At 41.7% G+C, this 23,728-nt stretch overlaps 1 protein-coding gene across 4 annotated transcripts in view; it reads left to right on the top strand.

The window, feature by feature from the left end:
* LOC118376546 (protein mono-ADP-ribosyltransferase PARP14-like) overlaps positions 1–23,427 on the top strand; it is a 44,617-nt gene extending 21,190 nt beyond the window's left edge. For 3 of the 4 annotated variants that reach the window (XM_052503880.1, XM_052503881.1, XM_052503882.1), the window contains exons 6-16: positions 27–1,729; positions 1,968–2,204; positions 2,552–2,773; positions 6,456–6,543; positions 13,949–14,083; positions 14,313–14,375; positions 18,318–18,494; positions 18,682–18,888; positions 19,053–19,567; positions 19,865–20,039; positions 22,206–23,427. In XM_052503880.1, coding sequence (XP_052359840.1) covers positions 27–1,729; positions 1,968–2,204; positions 2,552–2,773; positions 6,456–6,543; positions 13,949–14,083; positions 14,313–14,375; positions 18,318–18,494; positions 18,682–18,888; positions 19,053–19,567; positions 19,865–20,039; positions 22,206–22,489 — 3,806 coding nt within the window. In that variant the 3' untranslated portion in view covers positions 22,490–23,427. Of the gene's footprint in view, positions 1–26; positions 1,730–1,967; positions 2,205–2,551; positions 2,774–6,455; positions 6,544–13,948; positions 14,084–14,312; positions 14,376–18,317; positions 18,495–18,681; positions 18,889–19,052; positions 19,568–19,864; positions 20,040–20,151; positions 20,314–22,205 lie in introns of all 4 variants that reach the window. The other variant, XR_008104921.1, reaches the window with a different exon arrangement.
* Positions 23,428–23,728: the final 301 nt, after the last annotated feature.

Here is a 23,728-nt window from a genome sequence, read left to right as displayed (position 1 = left end):
ATTAACAAATATTTATTGTCTTTTAGCTGTTGACAGAATCCTAAAACAGCAACATAAAGAGATGAAAGTTTACCCATTTTATGAATCTCTGGGAATGGCCCTGTATGGCAAAGATAGACCCACATTGAAACTCCCTGCTGCCTTCAATGAGCACATTGACCAGGCCATTTGGAGATACCTTTCTGACAAGCAAGGAGTTGCAGAGACCATCCACAAGAATATGGCTGATCACTTCTGCAAAGTAGACTTTCAACAACCTACCGTCCAGTTAAGCCCTCTGCCTTCTCTACTCCAGCAGAAGGATGTCGAAGCCAAGCACATCAACAAGTGGAAGACCACTGCCAAGGCTGTCTTCATTCAAGCCTTGTCTAAATTCAAGACCTGGGAGCTCCAGATCCAGGCCAACGCATGGGAAGCATATGAAGGTGCAATACACAAGGAGATGTCAGGGGAAGCAGTGGTTGTAGTTCCTGATAAGCCTAGAGGTATTGTGAAAGTGGTGGGATTGGAAGAAGATGTGGATAGGCTCAAACAAACATTAAATGGGATCATGGACAGGATTGCCAACAGCATTGAGAGGGAGAAGACGGGCATAACAGAGGAGTTCCCACTGCCGCCCTCTACCTACCATATACTTCTGCAAGACGGACTACAGGACAAAATTGCAAGTGAATTTCCAGAGCTGAAAATGACGTACAATCATCAGAATCAGAGTGTAATCTTATTTGGCTTGACACAAGAGGTTTTGGGTGCTAACAGGAAGTTTATGGAAGGAGGAATGGCAGTGAAACGAAGGATGGTGCAATTAGACAACTATGTCTTTGAGTTTCTGCAGAAGAACTATGAGGGAGACGAGGAACAGTTTACCAGTTCCCTTTTCACCTCACAAGGGATTAATGCAGGACTAGAACTAGAAAGAAAGGGAGTACAGGTCCTGGCTGTCTCAGAGGAGGTTCTGAGAGAAGCAGAAAACCAACTAGATACCCTTTTGATTTCACAATACATCGATGTTGAAGACTCTAATGTTCTGAAGATGTCAGAGTGGCAAGACCTTGTCACTGATCTGGAGAAAGCTTTCAACACTCCATCAAAGAAATTCATCATCAGGACACCTGGTGTGTATCCAAGTCTACAGGTGGTAATATCTGGCTATAAGCAAACTGTTGATTCAGTCCGGAAACAAGTTGATGACTACTTATGTCAGAATACTCCAGTTGATGAAACTCTTGAGGTCAAGTCTAAGGCCATTGTCAAATTCATCGAGGAACACAACAAAAATGCTTGGCTCGATAAGGTTAAAGACACAGTAAAAGTGTCTTTCAAAGATAAGGCCATTTGCCTTAGCGGCATCAGGGTTTATGTCAAGGACTGCATGGACTTTTTTCAAAACTTCATATCCTCAACATCCTTTGATATGTTGAGAGTCTCCAAGCCTGGCGGAAAGAAGTTCTTCCAGGAAAAGGAGGCCATGTATGTTGAAGACGTCTTCAGACAGACAGGCTGTGTGGTCCATCTGGTTGAAAAGGATGACCAGAAGGTCCAGGCTATGGAGAACACAGATCAGAAGGGGTTTGGGAGCCTTGGAAAAAGTCTTCAGCGACATAATCATCCAACTTTCTCGACACAGAACCAGCATAGACTGATTCAGAGCAGGGATGGTTCTGACAGAGTGCAGACCAAAGAGGGGTTGACAATCATCCTGATGAAAGGGAACATCCAGGATGCTATGGTAAACTATCACTATTGCACCCTCTTCCTGGTTTTGTCTCAGTTGTCTTAGTTCATTCTTCATTCAATTTAGATTCAATAAAAACAGGATATATAGTATCAGAGATTACCCATTGGGCACTTAAATGTCATACACTAATAATTGTCATTGAATTAAATCCACAACTCATTTAAAACCAGACATTAACTATGCAGTGCAACTAAAAGATCTATAGAATATATGTATTTGTCTGTTACAGACTCAGGTGGTTGTGAACACAGTGGGTCTAGACCTGCTACTTCATAGCGGAGCGGTCTCGAATGCCATCCTAAAAGCTGCCGGACCCCGACTTCAAGACCTGATAAACGAACAGGGGCCCACTGGCAGTGCTGCTGAAGGAGCAGTCATCATCACTGATGGCTGCAACCTTAAGAGCAAGCTGGTGTTTCATACCATTTCCCCTAAGTGGGATCAAGGGAAAGGTGCAGCACAGAAGGTAGAAAGCTGTCCACATATCTCACTGACTTCTTAGATCAAATAAATCATTCTGTCAAATGCTGCTATAACCTTTCCAAGTTAAGCGGGTCGTTTTGAACAGCCTATTCTTGTCTCAATCAATTTGTATCGTACATTTTTTAATTTGTACAATTCAATATTTTGAAAGGAACCCAGTCTGTTTCCAGCACAGTATGGCCAAACGTGGAAGTCCTAAAAGGCTTAGTGGTGGACAAAATCCTAAAAACCTACAGTGCCTGGTCCAATAATTACCAATTAGAACACATTTGCTACAATGTCTTTATAAAGGTAACATGAAACAAACATCTTGTGCCTGACATCCCACAGTTGTTGAGTGGAATTGTGGAGGAATGCCTGGGGAATGCAGAGCAGCAGAGACTAGTCTCGATGACCTTCCCTGCCATCGGCACAGGAAACCTAGGATTCCCCAAGGATCTGGTGGCTTCACTTATGCTGGATCAAGTGCTCAAGTTCAGCAGTAAGAAGAAGCACAAACACTTGAAAGAGGTTGTGTTTATCCTCCACCCACGTGATCCAGATACTATCCAGGTATGGAAAGCAGAAAAACATGCAATAATGTCAAAATAAGCTTTTAATGCCTTAGACTCTAGGCAGATATTTAGTCTAAGCGCCCAGGGCTGGGTTTCTAAGCTCATGTGGAATTGTTTTAAAATGGTCACCGTCATACCAAGGATCATTTAGCTATTTGATTTGGAATTTTAGAACCCCTGTAGGTATAAAAAAAAATATAAAACAATAATTTTATGAAACATTGAATTTGGCCTTGCTGCTATTAGCCCATATAAATAACAGATTAATAAATGGAAAAATATACTGAACGAAAATATGAACACAACACACAACAATTTCAACGATTTTACTGCGTTACAGTTTATATAATGTAATCAGTCATTTTAAATAAATTCATCATGCCCTAGTCGATGGAGGGCATAGGCCCACCCACTTGGCAGCCAGGCCCATCCGCTGGGGAGTCAGGCCCAGTCAATCAGAATGAGTTTTTCCCCACAAAAGGGCTTTATTACAGACAGAAACACTCTTCAGCATCCCAGACCACCCCACATGTAGTGGTCCTGGGCTGGGATGGTTACAAGTGGTCTGCGGTTGTGAGGCCGGTTGGACATCCTGCCAAATTCTCTAAAACGACATTGCAGGTAGTTTATGGCAGAGAAATGAACATTGTATTCTCTGGCAACAGCTCTGGTGGACATTCCTGCAGTCAGCATGCCAATTGCACACTCCCTCAAAACGTGAGACATGTGGCTTTGTGCTGTGTGACAAAACTGCACATTTTAAAGTGGCCTTTTATTGTCCCCAGCATAAGGTGCACCTGTGTAATGACCATGCTGTTTAATCAGCTTCTTGATATGCCACACTTGCAGGGTTGGGTAGGTTACTTTCTAAATGTAATCCGTTACAGTTACAAGTTACCAGTCCAAAATTGTAATAAGTCATGTAATTTTGGGATCACACAAACTCAGTAACGTATTCTGATTACATTCCGTTACTTTTAGATTACTTTCCACTTAAGAAGCATTAGAAGTAGACAAAAATCTATGTTACCAATTGATCAAACTCCATTGCTGGATAAATCAGTGTTAAAGTTTACATAGCAGGCCATATATGGATGTTAAATTTGACTTTAGGAGTTGGTTATGTAGGTTTCTTTTAACCCATCACGTTCTACTACATATAATAATACGATTAAATTATATTATATGTGAAATGTCAGAGTAATAGTAGAGAGAATGATTTATTTCAGCTTTCATTTCTTTCATCACATTCCCAGTGGGTCAGAAGTTTTCATACACTCAATTAGTATTTGGTAGCATTGCCTTTAAATTGTTAAACTTGGGTCAAATATTTTGGTAGCCTTTCACCAGCTTCCCACAATAAGTTGGGTGAATTTTGGCTCATTCCTCCTGACAGAGCTGGTGTAACTGAGTCAGGTTTGTAGGCTTCCTTACTCGCACACACTTTTTTCAGTTCTGCCCACAAATTGTCTATAGGGTTGAGGTCAGGTCTTTGTGATGGCCACTCCAATACCTTGACTTTGTTGTCCTTAGGCCATTTTTACACAACTTTGGGAGTACGCTTGGGGTTATTGTCCATTTGGAAGACCCATTTGTGACCAAGCTTTAACTTCCTGACTGATATCTTGAGATGTTGCTTCAATATATCCACATCAATTTTCATTCCTCATGATGCCATCTATTTTGTGAAGTGCACCAGTCCTTCCTGCAGCAAAGCACCCCTACAACATGATGCTGCCACCCCTGTGCGTCACAGTTGGGATGGTGTTCTTCGGCTTGCAAGCTTCCCCCTTTTTCCTTCAAACAAAATAATGGTCATTATGGCCAAACAGTTCTATTTTTGTTTCATCAGACCAGAGGACATTTCTCCAAAAAGTACGATCTTTGTCCCCATCTGCAGTTGCAAACCGTAGTCTGGCTTTTTTATGGCGGTTTGGAGCAGTGGCTTCTTCCTTGCTGAGCGGCCTTTCAGGTTATGTCGATATAGGACTCGTTTTTACTGTGCATAGGGATACTTTTGTACCTGTTTCCTCCAGCATCTTCACAAGGTCCTTTGCTGTTGTTCTGGGATTGATTTGCACTTTTCGCACCAAAGTACGTTCATCTCTAGGAGACAGAACGCGTCTCCTTCCTGAGCAGTATGACGGCTGCGTGGTCCCATGGTGTTTATACTTGGATACTATTGTTTGTACAGATGAACGTGGTACCTTCAGGTGTTTGTAAATTCCTCCCAAGGGTGAACCAGACTTGTGGAGGTAGACACATTTTTTTTCTGAGGTCTTGGCTGATTTCTTTTGATTTTCCCATGATGTCAAGCAAAGAAGCACGGAGTTTGAAGGTAGGCCTTGAAATACATTCACAGGTACACCTCCAATTGACTCATTTTCTGGAATTTTCCAAGCTGTTTAAAGGCACAGTCAACTTAGTGTATGTAAACTTCTGACCCACTGGAATTGTGATACAATGAATTATAAGTGAAATAATCTGTCTGTAAACAATTGTTGTAAAAATGACTCCAAGCGTTTATTCAAGTTGGATCATCTTTGGATGCCGACAGCAGTGGCACCATTGGAAGACATAGTTTGGACTGTAGCCCTCAAAAGCCTATTCCTGCTCTTTTCCTGCGACCCATCAAACACATTTCGTGTGTCATCATAGTGGTCTCTGACTTGTGGTCAGACTCGCTCAAGTGGATAAACTTAAACGTGAATATTCTTTCAATGCTGATTTGAATGTCATTGAGAAAACAGAAAGTCCTTTCTGATTAAAAGTAATCCTTGAAGTAATCATCAAGTTTTTCAAAAGTATCAGTAATCTGATTACAATATGTTTGCTGGTAACGTAATGGACTACAGTTACCTTTTTACATATAATCCGCTACTCCCCAACCCTGCACACCTGTCAAGTAGATAAATTATATTACCAAAGGAGAAATGCTCACAAACAGGGATGTAAACAAATTTGTGCATAACATTTGAGAGAAATAAGCTTTTTGTACGGAACATTTTGGGGATTTTTTATTTCAGCTCATGAATCACGGGACCAAGACTTTACATGTTGTGTTTATAGTTTTGTTCAGTGTAAATCAGAATGAAGTATGTTTTGAAGTGTCTGTCATATCTGATAGATATAAGAAAGCTCAGGAAAATGATGATATATTTTTTAACAGTGGAAATGCCCTATTCACTACCATTCATTTTCCGTCCCGGTACCAGGTTACCTTCAGACGGGCCCTGTGGCACTTGTGGGGGTCGTACAGCAGAACTGATAACACCATCATGTTCATGAGAGTCTCATATTTCCATAGACATCTTTTTGTTGGAAGACTCGTTTTCGGGATGTCTCCTGGTCTGACAAACACCGCTGTAGCTTAAACAGCTAGAGATATTATGCTAATTCGCTTTCTACAGGGGGTGGACATTCATCACTGATTATAACTGATTAGGAAGTCCTAGCCAAGCATTAACACACCTGACACACAAAGAGTAATAGCATCAGGTGTGTTAGTGCTGGGTAAGAACAAACCCCTGTGGGTCCTCACTCAGGACCAGGACTGAATAACATTGATAGCCAGGATATACTGGTAAGCGTTGTCTAGGGAGGAGAGTAGACATGGTTCTAGCAGATTGATTTATGATTTTCTGTTTAGTGTTTTTAAAGGCTTTAGATTTTATTTTCAGGCTTTCTCTGATGAATTTAACAAGAGGTTCACAACCAAGTCTGCAACTTCAGGTGGCTCAGAAACGGTGTCTACTCAGAAGATTAAAGGTATGTTAACAAATTATGTTTCCCCCAATATACTGTATGATGGTGCCATGTTGAATGTCACTGAGCTCTTCAGTAAGGCCATTCTACTGCCAATGTTTGTCTATGGAGATTGCATGGCTGTGTGCCTGATTTTATACACCTGTCAGCAATGGATTTGGCTGAAAAAGCTGAATCCTGTAACGTAACAAAATGTGGAAAAAGTCAAGGGGTCTGAATACTTTCCGAATGCACTGTAATTGAGGGATCACCACATTAAAACTAAATAGGTTCACTGTTGCTATAAACCTTCCAAATTTTTGCATTTGTATCACAAATCCCACATTCAAGTCATTGTGCCAATATTTGCAGGTCAGTGTTTGTGAGAATCTTTCCATAGTAGGGTCATATTAGTTTGTAGCTCAAACCATTTGGACTTTATGGACGTTTTCATGAGAAGGACGGTTTTCGGGATTACTCCAGGGGCTGTATCCGCAAAGCGTCTCAGAAAAGGTCCTAGAAATCCTATTAAAACCTGTTTTAAGACAAAACAAACCTCAGAGTAGGTTTTAGGATGATGTTAAGATACTGCTCAGACAAACTCTGTTCCAGGAGTAAAATCAACTCAAAGTTTATCTCAGCTGGTAATCACAATAATTTGAGGTACCAGAAAGGAAAGAGTTAACCAATTGCAATGAGTCATTGCCAGCTGTGAACTCTTTAGCATACTTCAGACAACCACGGTGAATGTGACTGTACATCAAATGTAGCAATTGTATAAGGAAATAAGCAAACAGGAAACCACTCACCCAGAGGAGGCGCTCCTAGTGGCCGGAGACTTTAATGCAGGGAAACTTAAATCAGTTCTACAAAACTCTATCAACGTGTTAAATGTGCAACCAGAGGGAAATAAATTCTAGATCACCTGTACTAAAACACAGAGACGCGTACAAAGCTCTCCCTCGCCCTCCAATTGGTAAATCCGACCACAACTATCCTCCTATCCTGCTGATTCCAGCTTACAAGCAAAAATTAAAGCAGTAATCACCAGTGACTCGGTCTATAAAAAAATGGTAAGATGAAGCAGATGCTAAACTACAGGACTGTTTTGCTGGCACAGGCTGGAACATGTTCCGGGATTCTTCCGATGGCATTGAGGAGTACACCACATCAGTCACTGGCTTTATCAAAAAGAGCATCGATGACGTAGTCCCCACAGTGACTGTACGTACATACCCCAACCAGAAGCAATGGATTACAGGCAACATTCGCACTGAGCTAAAGGGTACAGCTGACGCTTTCAAGGTGCGGGACTCTAACCTGGAAGCTTACAAGAAATCCTGCTATGCCCTGCGACGAACCATCAAACAGGAAAAGTGTCAATACAGGGCTAAGATTGAATCATACTACACCGGCTCTGATGCTCATCTTATGTGGCAGGGCTTGCAAACTATTACAGACTACAAAGGGAAGCACAGCCGCGAGCTGCCTAGTGACACGAGCCTACCAGACGAGCTAAATCACTTCTATGCTCGCTTCAAGGCAAGCAACACTTGCATGAGAGCATCAGCTGCATGAGAGCATCAGGCATGCATGATACATGCATTCATACCCTTGTAAAACTGACCATCCTACCAATCCTCGACTTTGGCGATGTCATTTACAAAATAGCCTCCAATACCCTACTCAACAAATTGGATGCAGTCTATCACAGTGCAATCCGTTTTGTCACCAAAGCCCCATATACTACCCACCATTGCGATCTGTACGCTCTCGTTGGCTGGCCCTCGCTTCATACTCGTCGCCAAACCCACTGGCTCCATGTCATCTACAAGACCCTGCTAGGTAAAGTCCCCCCTTATCTCAGCTCTCTGGTCACCATAGCATCTCCCACCTGTAGCACACGCTCCAGCAGGTATATCTCTCTAGTCACCCCCAAAACCAATTATTTTCTTTTTCTCTGCTGCCAATGACTGGAACGAACTACAAAAATCTCTGAAACTGGAAACACTTATCTCCCTCACTAGCTTTAAGCACCAACTGTCAGAGCATCTTACAGATTACTGCACCAGTACATAGCCCACCTATAATTTAGCCCAAACAACTACCTCTTTCCCAACTGTATTTAATTTATTTATTTATTTTGCTCCTTTGCACCCCATTATTTTTATTTCTACTTTGCACATTCTTCCATTGCAAAACTACCATTCCAGTGTTTTACTTGCTATATTGTATTTACTTTGCCACCATGGCCTTTTTGCCTTTACCTCCCTTCTCACCTAATTTGCTCACATTGTATATAGACTTGTTTATACTGTATTATTGACTGTATGTTTGTTTTACTCCATGTGTAACTCTGTGTCTTTGTATCTGTCGAACTGCTTTGCTTTATCTTGGCCAGGTCGCAATTGTAAATGAGAACTTGTTCTCAAATTGCCTACCTGGTTAAATAAAGGTAAAATAAAAAAAAATTAAAAAAATGAGAGCATCAGCTGTTCTGGATGACTATGTGATTACGCTCTCCGTAGCCAACGTGAGTAAGACCTTTAAACAGGTCAACATACACAAGGCTGCAGGGCCAGACGGATTACCAGGACGTGTGCTCCGGGCATGTGCTGACCAACTGGCAGGTGTACTTCACTGACATTTTCAACATGTCCCTGATTGAGTTTGTAATACCAACATGTTTCAAGCAGACCACCATAGTCCCTGTACCCAAGAACACAAAGCAACCTGCCTAAATGACTACAGACCCGTAGCACTCACGTCCGTAGCCATGAAGTGCTTTGAAAGGTTGGTAATGGCTCACATCAACACCATTATCCCAGAAACCCTAGACCCACTCCAATTTGCATACGGCCCAAACAGAACCACAGATGATGAAATCTCTATTGCACTCCACACTGCCCTTTCCCACCTGGACAAAAGGAACACTTATGTGAGAATGCTATTAATTGACTACAGCTCAGCGTTCAACACCACAGTACCCTCAAAGCTCATCACTAAGCTAAGGTTCTTGGGACTAAACACCTCCCTCTGTAACTGGATCCTGGACTTCCTGACGGGGTAGGTAGCAACTCTTCTGCCACGCTGATCCTCAACACTGTAGCTCCCCAGGGGTGCGTGCTGAGTCCCCTCCTGTACTCCCTGTTCACCCACGACTGTGTGGCCAGGCACGACTCCAACACCATCATTAAGTTTGCAGACGACACAACAGTGGTAGGCCTGATCACCGACAACGACGAGACATTCTATAGGGAGGAGGTCAGAGACCTGGCCGGTGGTGCCAGAATAACAACCTAACCCTCAACGTAACCAAGACTAAGGAGATGATTGTGGACTACAAGAAAAGGAGGACCGAACACGTCCCCATTCTCATCGACGGGGCTGCAGTGGAGCAGGTTGAGAGCTTCAAGTTCCTTGGTGTCCACATCAATAACAAACTAGAATGGTCCAAACACACCAAGACAGTCGTGAAGAGGACACGACAAAGCCTATTCACCCTCAGGAAAATAAAAAGATTTGGCATGGGTCCTGAGATCCTCAAAAGGTTCTACAGCTGCAACATCGAGAGCGTCCTGACTGGTTGCATCACTGCCTGGTACGGCAATTGTTCGGCCTCTGACAGCAAGGAACTACAGCGGGTAGTGAGTACGGCCCAGTACATCACTGGGGCTAAGCTGCCTGACATCCAGGACCTCTACACCAGGCGGTGTCAGAGGAAGGCCCTAAATATTGTCAAAGACCCCACCCACCCCAGTCATAGACTGTTCTCTCTGCTACCTCATGGCAATCGGTATCGGCCGGCCAAGTCTAGGACAAAAAGACTTCTCAACAGTTTTTACCCCCAAGCCATAAGACTCGTGAACAGGTAATCAAATGGCTACCCAGACTATTTGCATTGTGCCATGCCACCCCCCTCTTTTTATGCTGCTGCTACTCTCTGTTTATCATATATGCATAGTCACTTTAACTATACATTCATGTACATACTACCTCAATTGCGCCGACCAACCAGTGCTCCCGCACATTGGCTAACCGGGCTATCTGCATTGTGTCCTGCCACCCACCACCCGCCAACACTCTTTTACGCTACTGCTACTCTCTGTTCATCATATATCATCATCATATATATATATCATATATACATCATATATATAGAAATGGTCACTTTAACCATATCTACATATACATCATACATATAGATATGGTCATCTTAACCATATCTACATGTGCATACTACCTCAATCAGCCTGACTAACCGGTGTCTGTATGTAGCCTCGCTACTTTTATAGCCTCGCTACTGTATATAGCCTGTCTTTTTACTGTTGTTTTATTTCTTTACCTACCTATTGTTCACCTAATATCTTTTTCGCACTATTGGTTAGAGCCTGTAAGTAAGCATTTCAATGTAAAGTCGACACCTGTTGTTTTGGGCGCACGTGACAAATTAACTTTGATTTGGAATTGTAAAACGGTTTATATAATTTTCGCCTGATATGATCACTTTGCCTGTTCTTAATTCTTGCCTAATATGTTGTTATGCATATATATATACAGTGGGGCAAAAAAGTATTTAGTCAGCCACCAATTGTGCAAGTTCTCCTACTTAAAAAGATGAGAGAGGCCTGTAATTTACATCATAGGTACACTTCAACTATGACAGACAAAATGAGAAAAAAAATCCAGAAAATCACATTGTGGGATTTTTTATGAATTTATTTGCAAATTATGGTGGAAAATAAGTATTTGGTCAATAACAAAAGTTTATCTCAATACTTTGTTATATACCCTTTGTTGGCAATGACAGAGGTCAAACATTTTCTGTAAGTCTTCACAAGGTTTTCACACACCGTTGCTGTTATTTTGGCCTTTCCTCCATGCAGATCTCCTCTAGAGCAGTAATGTTTTGGGGCTGTTGCTGGGCAACACGGACTTTCAACTCCCTCCAAAGATTTTCAAATTATTTAACAAATGAATTTAATTTTAACAAATTAGTTAACAAATTATATATGGGATTCACATTTCCAACTCAACCAAACATCTAAAGAATAGGATAGGACTAAGCCAGATGAAACTATACAAGAAGTAGATACATTTCTTTCAAATGTTGATATTTCTTTGTGTAACAACAAAAGGGGATTCAGTAGTACTTTTATGATAACCTTCAGGCTATTTACTGTATCTTCCAAACGTATGTAACAGTATTTATTCAACCTTAAAATGAGTAAAATATCCATGGCCTCATTTTGGGGTTACTTGAACTTTATTGTTTTCTTTTTATTGAACCTTTATTTAACAACATGTAAAGGTGGCAGGTCTGTGGAGATCTTCACAATTGCTAAAAATAATCTGTGTAGAATCTTCAACAGCATTGACCATCATGTAACCTCAACTACAATTCAGTTCATTTGGCTATCAGTAATAACACATTCAGTTGTTGTATAAATCAACAAAATATCTGACATTTCTTTTCCATTTTGAACTTTGTTGTGCTTGTAAATGGTTGAAAGCACAGTAATAGCACATTTGGGAATTCAACAAACATTTAGCTGTCTTTTTGAATGGGTGAATATATATTAGGTTGTAATCTCATTTATCAACATCTCAACCAAATATCACCCAATTGTCATATTGAAATGACATAGTGTGCCCAGTGGGTAGTTCATGGTCCAGGAGAGACATCAGCATTTCGGATTTGTTTCAATAGCCACTGCTAACATTAGCCACTGCTAACCAACAAACAACCATGTCCAACAAATTAATGCATTTTATTTTATGGAATCTGAATTTGGTCATCAACTTTGAGCTTGCCCCTTTCTTCATAGCAGTGTTAGCCCAAGTTAGCAGTGGCTATTTAAACAAACCCAAACCGTGTATGACAGTTTCTCTGTGGATGATGGACTACTTTCTTCATAGCAGTGTTAGCCCAAGTTAGCAGTGGCTATTTAAACAAACCCAAACCGTGTATGACAGTTTCTCTGTGGATGATGGACTACATTCTTCATAGCAGTGTTAGCAGTGGTGGCTATTTAAACAAACCCAAACCGTGTATGACAGTTTCTTCTGTGGATGATGGACTACTACATTCTTCATAGCAGTGTTAGCCCAAGTTAGCAGTGGCTATTTAAACAAACCCAAACCGTGGATGATGACAGTTTCATCTGTTAGCCCAAGTTAGCTGGCTATTTAAACTAACCCAAACCGTGGATGATGGACTACTTTCTTCATAGCAGTGTTAGCCCAAGTTAGCAGTGGCTATTTAAACAAACCCAAACCATGTATGACAGTTTCTCTGTGGATGATGGACTACTTTCTTCATAGCAGTGTTAGCCCAAGTTAGCAGTGGCTATTTAAACAAACCCAAACCGTGTATGACAGTTTCTCTGTGGATCACGGACTACTTTCTTCATAGCAGTGTTAGCCCAAGTTAGCAGTGGCTATTTAAACAAACCCAAACTGTGTATGACAGCTTCTCTGTGGATGGTGGACTACTTTCTTCATAGCAGTGTTAGCCCAAGTTAGCAGTGGCTATTTAAACAAACCCAAACTGTGTATGACAGCTTCTCTGTGGATGGTGGACTACTTTCTTCATAGCAGTGTTAGCCCAAGTTAGCAGTGGCTATTTAAACAAACCCAAACCGTGTATGACAGTTTCTCTGTGGATGATGGACTACTTTCTTCATAGCAGTGTTAGCCCAAGTTAGCAGTGGCTATTTAAACAAACCCAAACTGTGTATGACAGTTTCTCTGTGGATGGTGGACTACTTTCTTCATAGCAGTGTTAGCCCAAGTTAGCAGTGGCTATTTAAACAAACCCAAACTGTGTATGACAGCTTTCTCTGTGGATGGTGGACTACTTTCTTCATAGCAGTGTTAGCCCAAGTTAGCAGTGGCTATTTAAACAAACCCAAACCGTGTATGACAGTTTCTCTGTGGATGATGGACTACTTTCTTCATAGCAGTGTTAGCCCAAGTTAGCAGTGGCTATTTAAACAAACCCAAACTGTGTATGACAGCTTCTCTGTGGATGGTGGACTACTTTCTTCATAGCAGTGTTAGCCCAAGTTAGCAGTGGCTATTTAAACAAACCCAAACCGTGTATGACAGTTTCTCTGTGGATCACGGACTACTTTCAGGGTAAATGCAACAGAGGTGAGTTTAAAAAAGTGAAGATATCCTTTAATGTTATTGTTGTTTCATAGTTATGGTGAGCTGAATTATAATACATTAGGGCCAGAGAGTTTCTTGACCTTGTGACCAAACCAGGAAAAATGTATCCTAGTTGATAGTTATTCAGCCAACATCATTTATTATGGTTATTGCTACATACTCTGTGCTTCATGCTGTCTTTACAACTTCCTATTACTGCCAGGTCACTCCCATCATGTTGATGGTCCATAGCATGACTTTTATTCTCAACTGCTAGGTTCTTCCTCAAGTTCAGCAATGTACGAGATAAAGATGTCAGGAGTGGTTGTACAGGCTGTCACAGGGGACATTACCAAAGAAACTACGGATGTCATTGTCAACTCTTCCAACTCCTCCTTCAGCCTCAAGTCAGGTACTCTTACCTCTATTTATGATCATACACTTGGAAACATAGCAAATAATAGCAAACACAAAGGTAGATATGGTTTAGTTTTGGATTAAAAAATATTATTGCCATATAAATGATAGAGTATCAAACCTGACATGTCTGCCCAAATGAATATTGTATTAACCCATTGAGCTAGCTTTAGCCGGGCATATTTTAAATCAAAATGAAATATCCCTACTGTACACCACTCCAGGGGTTTCTAAAGCCATTCTGGACGCAGCTGGTCCGACTGTGGAGACTGAATGCCAACAACTCGGTAAGAGCCTCTACCCCCGACATCATAACACAAGATATAACAATCACAGGGTTACACTATGCTTCCCTTTCATCTGGGTATCTTCCTCCTCCTGGTTTACCAGTGGTAAACAACATCAACTCCACTTTAGAAAGCAGAATCACATGTCCTGGGGTGGCCCAGCTAGCTGTTTAGTGCTCCATCAGGCAAGCAAACACAATGTTTACCTCTGCCTGCTCCCAGTTCGGTGATACATTTTGAGGGAATCATGGGCAGAGTGGTTTTCGTGGTGCACGGGACTTTCTCGTTCAAACAAACAACTAGCAACAGCTTCAAACCAAAACCATGGTTTGTATTATGAAACCTTAACTATGCTACAAACAGTGTCAGTGGCGTTTACCGTGAGAAGCTTGCTAACATTAACCACTAAAATGGATAGCTGGCATAAACAGCTAATCTAGCTAGATTGATAACTTGTACATTACAACCAAAGAGAGTGAACATGAAATGAAACTGAAATCACCCAATCACACTTGTAGGCGACGTTGGTGACGTAACCTAGCGAAGCTCATGCGCAGAAACATATTATTGGGTCTAATGCTTGTCCACAAAACATATTGCATTTAACAAACAGTTACATGACCTACAACATGGTCAGCAAGGTAATGTTTCCGACATTTTTGGACAACTAAACAACAATTGATTTTGAACCAGCACCATTTCAACTTCAACATTTCAACATCATCTAATCACCTATACTTAGTGTAATACAGTGACAACCAAAATATACCAAAAACTATTTAGTCCACTCAACGTAAGCTAAATATGATGTGGCTGTCCATGGGACTGATTTCTGTGTGGGTGTGTACGTGAGTGCAAGTAGAAAAAACATTTTGACTCACCCGCCAATACCATCCTCCTCTTTCATGTTGCCTAAACGGTCTATGATTCTGTCATACAGTACATGCTTTTAGTTTTTGCTGTCCTAGGCTACCTGGCTAAAATACTTGCTCGCTAGCCTAACTTCCTTTCATGGGAAACGATGCGTTAGACCAGCTAGTTAACATTAGCATACTAATGGATCCGAATCGTCATTATAATCATTGGCCAGTATGACGTGGATGCTACGCTACAGGACTGTCTGCTAGCACAGACTGGAATATGTTCCGGGATTCATCCAATGCATTGAGGAGTATACCACCTCAGTCATCAGCTTCATCAATAAGTGCATCAATGACGTCGTCCCCACAGTGACTGTACGTACATATCCCAACCAGAAGCCATGGATTACAGGCAACTTCTGCATCCAGCTAAAGGGTAGAGCTTCCACTTTCAAGGAGCGGGACACTTATCCGTACGCTTATAAGAAATCCCGCTAAGCCCTCAGATGAACATCAAACAAGCAAAGTGTCAATACAGGATTAAGATTGAATCCTACTACACCTGCTCTGATGCTCGTCGGATGTGGCAGGGTTTGAAAACTATTACAGACTACAAAGGGAAACCCAAACACGAGCTGCCCAGTGACGCAAGCCTACCAGACGAGCTAAATGCCTTTTATGCTCGCTTCGAGGCAAGCAACACTGAAGCATGCACGAGAGCACCAGCTGTTCTGGATGACTGTGTGATAACGCTCTCAGGAGCCGATGTGAGCAAGACCTTTAAACAGGTCAACATTCACAAAGCTGCTTGGCCATTACCAGGATGTGTACTCAAAGCATGCACAGACCAACTGGCAGGTGTCTTCACTGACATTTTCAACCTCTCCCTGACCGAGTCTGTAATACCAACATGTATTTTCAAGCATTCAAGCAGACCACCATAGTGCACAAGGAAGTAAAGGTAACCTGCATAAATTATTACCTCTCCGTAGCACTCACGTCGGTAGCCATGAAGTGCTTTGAAAGGCTGGTCATGGCTCACATCAACAGCATCCTCTTGGATACCCTAGACCCACTCCAACTCGCATACCGCCCCAACAGATCCACAGATGACACAATCTCAATCGCACCTTACACTGTCCTTTCCCACCTGGACAAAAGGAACACCTATGTGAGAATTCTGTTAATTGACTACAGCTCAGTGTTCAACACCATGGTGCCCACGAAGCTCATCATTAAGCTAAGGACCCTGGGACTAAACACCTCCCTCAGTTGTGTTTGCCCATGACTGTGGGGCCAAACATGACTCCAACACCATCATTAAGTTTGCTAACGACACAACAGTGTTCACCGACAACGAGACAGCCTGTAGGGAGGAGGTCAGAGAACTGGCAGTGTGGTACCAGAACAACAACCTCTCCCTTAATGTGAGCAAGACAAAGGAGCTGATCGTGGACTACAGGAAAAGGCGGGCCAAACAGGCCCCCATTAACATTGACGGGTCTGAAGTGGAGCGGGTCAAGGGTTTAAAGTTCCTTGGTGTCCACATCACCAATGAACTATCATGATCCAAACACAACAAGACAGTCATGAAGAGGGTACAACACTGCGACTGAAAAGATTTGGCATAGGTCGCCAGATCCTCAAAACGTTCTACAGCTGCACCATCAAGAGCATCCTGACTGTTTGGATCACCGCCTGGTATGGCAACTGCTTAGCATCTGACCATAAGGCGCTACAGAGGGTAGTGCGTATGGTCCAGTACATGACTGGGGTCAAGCTTCCTGCCATCCAGGACCTATATAATAGGCGGTATCAGAGGGAAGCCCATAAAATTGTCAGAGACTTCAGTCACCCAAGTAATAGACTGTTTTCTCTGCTCCCGCACGGAAAGCGATACTGGAGCGCCAAGTCTAGGACCAAAAGTCTCCTTAACAGCTTCTACCCCCAAGCTCCTGCATGTCATATCTAGCTTTGCTAACAGGTATTGTGTCAATTTAAAACTTTCATAAGACAGTTCACAGAATTGTCAATTTAAAGAAATGTAGCAAATGTATTCATTACTACATTTAGCTAACATTAGCTAGGTAATCCAGAGATTCGTACCTTTGCCTCGATCTGGCAATCTGTCCAGATCATCATGGCATTTGTAGTTTTTATGATAGCCACATTAGCAGCTAATTAGCATTTCATTTTTGGGAGGTAAATTCCAGGAAAATATATTAATAAAAATCTCCTTGTCCCTGAGAGATTTACACTGTTATCAAAACATCAAGCCAGGGTAAGTCTACCCGAAACACAGCACATCACGCCAGGGTAAGCCTACCCGAAACACAGCACATCACGCCAGGGTAAGCCTACCCGAAACACAGCACATCACGCCAGGGTAAGCCTACCCGAAACACAGCACATCACGCCAGGGTAAGCCTACCCGAAACACAGCACATCACGCCAGGGTAAGCCTACCCGAAACACAGCACATCACGCCAGGGTAAGCCTACCCGAAACACAGCACATCACGCCAGGGTAAGCCTCACGCCACCACCAAACACAGCACATCACGCCAGGGTAAGCCTACCCGAAACACAGCACATCACGCCAGGGTGAGCCTACCCGAAACACAGCACATCACGCCAGGGTGAGCCTACCCGAAACACAGCACATCACGCCAGGGTGAGCCTACCCGAAACACAGCTCTTATTTGAAGTGTTTCTAAAAAAAACGATGAGGAAAATGAATGGTGGAAAAACGATTGGAACCATTTCCCTGTTTGACTGCTAGGTTTTATGTATGACTCATACTGTTGTACTCTATTGCCTAGAAACAAACCAGGCTTCGTGTTAGCCTATGATGCAAATCATTACATTTACACTTTAGTCATTTAGCAGACGCTCTAATCCAGAGAGATTTACAGTTAGTGAATGAGATTTAAGCACATTTCAATCCATTGCTATTCTAGTTCGCTATCTTCACCTACTTTTCTTGTTAGTCTTTCACTGTCCTATTCAACAAACATGAAATAAGCAAGAACTTATCGATTTGCTCAGTTCTTTACAATGAAATCTACAATGTATATTTTCAGGAGCCGAGCCTAACGAAGGCATGATAATGACAAAGCCAGGCAACCTGCAGTGTAAGAAGATCATCCACCTGGTTAACCAGACAGACACTAAGAAGATCCAGCAGTCTGTCGAAGGTGCACTCAAAATGTGCACACGGAATAACTTCACATCCATATCTTTACCTGCTATTGGCACGGGTAAGTTACAAAAACAGAGGAGAGAATGAGTATGTGAGGTACTGAAAGGAGACCTTAGTCTGTATGCATTAGTCAATGATTAACTTAACAACAGACATACAGTAAGTCTGTTAAGATGTGTTCACACTTGTTCAATCTCAAATCCATGTTTGCAATGTGTGCCAACTAAAGTGTCCTGTCATTCAAGGCCAAGGCAACATACAGCCGAGTGAAGTGGCAGACGCCATGTTGGATGCTGTTGTGGAAGTGGTGGGCAAGAAGTCCCAGAACTCCCTGAAGCTTGTCCGAATGGTCATCTTTCAGCCTGCCATGCTTACTGATTTCCACACAAGTATGCTTAAAAAGGAAGGCACTGACGCTCAGGAAAAGGAGGGCTTCTTCCAAAATGTTTTATGTATGATATATTTCATTTTCTATACTTTGATCTACAGTACATCATTTATGGAAAATAAAGTCAGGTTTACGATTGTACTTAAAATTAATATTTCCTGGTATTTAAACCTGTAAAAACTATTGGACTCAATATACTGTAACTAAATTATCTTCATATTTTTACAGCATTCTTTACCAGAAGGAAAGTTGATAATGCACAACAGAATGAAGTCATTGAAATTGAGAGCCAGGACATGGATCCTGCTTGCTTCCACATCTGTGGTGTGTCGCAGGCCCATGTTGATCATGCCAAGCAAGTGATCAAGGACCTGATCGTGAAAGAGCAAGACTTCAACCTCATCAATGACAAAGCCATCTTCAGCCTATCAGAATTGGACCTGCAGAACATCTATGACATGCAGACCGCCATGGATGTGAGAATACGTTTTCACAAATCTTCCCAAGAGGAGGCTAAACTCACCATAGAGGGCCTCAGCAAAGACGTGCTCAAGGCTTCCAATGAGATCCATGAGATGCTGAAAAAGGTCCGGCCCGAAGAGACTTTTAAAGATGTCCCCCAGCACTGGGATGACATGCCAGCCAACACTCCATGTCTGTCATTCCCCATTCAACCTGAAACCCAAGAGCATATTGACGTCCTAAAACAATTTGAGGAAACTTGCAAGAAGAATGTTCTAAAGGTCTCTCTTCTCTTATTTTTAATAGTAGTTACATGTATATTTATTTATTGTACAACTATCTTGTACAAGTCTCTTGAGATCATGGCTGGATCTGGTGAATGGAATGATTTGTACATACTCAGGAAGGGGTTGAAAAAGTACAATAGCCTTTTCAATGTAATTGAACTAGATAGGTGCAAGCATCACAGCTTAGCAACATTATATTAGGGATTCTGGAACCTCTTTATGGTAGTGAAAGATCTTTGTCACTGTCTAGTTAGCCAATTAATGTGTAATGCAAGGTTGTTCTTCACTCAGATTGAGAGGATCCAGAACAAAAGCCTATGGGGGGGCTTTCAGATCAAGAAGAAAGACATGGAGGCCAGGAACGGTCACCAGAACAATGAGAGGAAGCTCTTCCATGGAGCCTGCCACACAACCATAGATAAGATTAACGAGCTTGGCTTCAATCGGAGCTACGCTGGGAAAAATGGTAAGTAATGGCTAACACCAAAAGAGAAAAGCCAACAATTTGAGGTTTCTATCTGTTTAATGTTTGAATTCTCATACTTTCTTTTGTTTGAATTATTGCATTCTGCTCATAGAGATCTACTAGAGAGCTCATCTCCTATATTGGCAATGGCTTCTTCAGTGACAGTATGGGCAGCGCCATTGAGGGCTAATTCCATTTTAAAGTATTGTCTGTTCATACATAAATTGAAAAAAGGTGCATACCACCACTGTGCTGGACAGTAAAGTCTTAAAAGGTATAAAGCCAAGTTTGGTGATTTATTGTCTGGAACCTGTACTTATGAAATATTTTCTCAGGAGTGTAATTGATTGGCTACTTCTGGGTGTGACTATGCTAAAACAGGCTTTGGGCAATGTGCACCCTCTATCCAACTTTATGATTCTGATCTACAGTGGGGAGAACAAGTATTTGATACACTGCCAATTTTGCAGGTTTTCCTACTTACAAAGCATGTAGAGGTCTGTAATTTTTATCATAGGCACACTTCAACTGTGAGAGACAGAATCTAAAACAAAAATCCAGAAAATCACATTGTATGATTTTTAAATAATTAATTTGCATTTTATTGCATGACATAAGTATTTGATCACCTACCAACCAGTAAGAATTCCGGCTCTCACAGACCTGTTAGTTTTTATTTAAGAAGCTCACCTGTTCTCCACTCATTACCTGTATTAACTGCACCTGTTTGAACTCGTTACCTGTATAAAAGACACCTGTCCACACACTCAATCAAACAGACTCCAACCTCTCCACAATGGCCAAGATCAGAGAGCTGGGTAAGGACATCAGGGTTAAATTGTAGACCTGCACAAGGCTGGGATGGGCTACAGGACAATAGGCAAGCAGCTTGGTGAGAAGGCAAGAACTGTTGGCGCAATTATTAGAAAATGGAAGAAGTTCAAGATGACGGTCAATCACCCTCGGTCTGGGGCTCCATGCAAGATCTCACCTCGTGGGGCATCAATGACCATGAGGAAGGTGAGGGATCAGCCCAGAACTACACTGCAGGACCTGGTCAATGACCTGAAGAGAGCTGGGACCACAGTCTCAAAGAAAACCATTAGTAACACACTACGCCGTCATGGATTAAAATCCTGCAGCGCACGCAAGGTCCCCCTGCTCAAGCCAGTGCATGTACAGGCCCATCTGAAGTTTACCAATGACCATCTGGAAGATCCAGAGGAGGAATGGGAGAAGGTCATGTGGTCTGATGAGACAAAAATAGAGCTTTTTAGTCTAAACTCCACTTGCCGTGTTTGGAGGAAGAAGAAGGATGAGTGCAACCCCAAGAACACCATCCCAACCGTGAAGCATGGAAGTGGAAACATCATTCTTTGGGGATGCTTTTCTGCAAAGGGGACAGGGCGACTGCACCGTATTGAGGGGAGGATGGATGGGGCCATGTATCGCGAGATCTTGGCTAACAATCTCCCTCCCTCAGTAAGAGCATTGAAGATGGGTCGTGGCTGGGTCTTCCAGCATGACAACGACCCGAAACACACAGCCAGGGCAACTAAGGAGTGGCTCCGTAAGAAGCATCTCAAGGTTCTGGAGTGGCCTAGCCAGTCTCCAGACCTGAACCCAATAGAAAATCTTTGGAGGGAGCTGAAAGTCCGTATTGCCCAGCGACAGCCCCGAAACCTGAAGGATCTGGAGAAGGTCTGTAGGGAGGAGTGGGACAAAATCCCTGCTGCAGTGTGTGCAAACCTGGTCAAGAACTACAGGAAACGTATGATCTCTGTAATTGCAAACAAACGTTTCTGTACCAAATATTAAGTTATGCTTTTCTGATGTATCAAATATTTGTCATGCAATAAAATGCAAATTAATTACTTAAAAATCATACAATGTGATTTTCTGGATTTTTGTTTTAGATTCCATCTTTCACAGTTGAAGTTTATCTATGATAAAAAAAAGTACAGCCCTTTACATGCTTTGTAAGTAGGAAAACCTGCAAAATCGGCAGTGTATCAATTACTTCTTCTCCCCACTGTATATATTGGCATGATGTTTTTGCACATTTTCTATTCAAATGCAATAAGCTTTCTCCTGCATTTACTCTACAGTCTGCAATGATTTAAAGGTTTAGATAATTTCATAACTGGTCCAAAATATTTGTTGCAGCTGCATTGTATGGAGACGGCACCTACTTTGCTGTAAATGCAAAATACTCTGCCAGTGACAAATACTCCAAACCGGATCCCCAAGGCCAGAAGTACATGTACCTATGTCGGGTTCTGACTGGAGATTTCATAACAGGAACACTGGGGATGAAAGTACCTCCAACTAAAAGCACCACAAGTATTCATCTCTATGACAGTGTGACAGATGGTGTATCTCCACCATCCATGTTCATAATCTTCCATGACAGTCAGGCATATCCTGAGTACCTGATCACTTTCAAGTAGGGGTGGGCGATGTGGCCAATACGTTGTATTGATCTTTTACAACTTTTTGATCATACTGATACATCATAAATATCATGTCAATATGTAATGAGTTATCTGTAACTCATGTGGTTTAGCTAAAGTGGAATATCCAAAACCAAAATCCCACTGGGCAAAAGCTGGTTGAATAAATGTTGTTTCCACGTCATTTCAACCCCAAAAATCTGTGAAAGACGTCTGAATCAACGTGGAAAACTGATTGGATTTGCAAAAACAGATCAACGTAAGGGCATTTTGTCTTTTTTTCACCCTACTTTTAACCTAAATCCAATGACATGGTGACATTTGTTGTTTAAAACTCAACCAAATATAATCAAAACTAGAATTTTAACTAACGTCTGTGCCCAGTGCGATCTGCTTTATAATTCAAATGCAATTTTTTGTATTTAACAATTTCAGCCTAGAAGGTTTTGTGATTTTTACTGATTCCATGTCCACTTTGTTTGAATGTCTAAAACATCACCAGAACATCTAAATTCACAAAAATATTGAATCACATTCCCAGACAGCACAGATTATGTAAAATCCTGGGCTAAAAGGCTATTTAAATGGAGATTCTCCATTGAGCATGCTTTTTTAGTCCAGGACTAGGCTTAATAATCTCTATCCAGGAAACCAGCCCTTAGTGTTTTCACTTGAACAGTAAATCATCAGGTTTTGTGAAAGTTCACTTCAAGAAAGTAATAACCTTTGGCAGTTCTCAGAGAACACAATTCTTTCAAAGTGGGTCATAATTCCTGGTGTTTGCCTTGTTGCATGCATATATTTGGATTATAAAGCCTTTCAGTTAATGAATAGTGAATATGCCTGTTCTGATAAATCTTGTGATAATGCTTCTTTCTGTTGGTCTACAATAAATGTAAAAATAAAGCTAAAATAAATATATTGCATTAACATGCTGTTTTCCCCCATTGTTTTAAATGTGTTGAGTCCTGGTAAAGGCGGGGATCATTTACTGTGGACTGATGTGAACTACTGTTATTGTACATTCAACTTAAAGAAATGTTTGCACCTGAAATAATTTTGGTGTGGCACAGCAATACTAATGCAATCAAGACATCTTAGATTTGGTATTATTTTGATTTAAGGCGAAAATGTAAAAACTAGGCAAGGACGGTGAATAATTTCACAACTTGTAAAAGTTGAATATATTTGGTTCAGGAAAATTGCAACCAACAATGGCAAATGTATTGCGCCTTT

This window comes from Oncorhynchus keta, unplaced genomic scaffold (genome assembly GCF_023373465.1).
Source record: "Oncorhynchus keta strain PuntledgeMale-10-30-2019 unplaced genomic scaffold, Oket_V2 Un_contig_18163_pilon_pilon, whole genome shotgun sequence".
In the NCBI taxonomy this organism is placed as follows: domain Eukaryota; kingdom Metazoa; phylum Chordata; class Actinopteri; order Salmoniformes; family Salmonidae; genus Oncorhynchus; species Oncorhynchus keta.
This window is presented reverse-complemented; position numbering and strand designations above follow the sequence as displayed.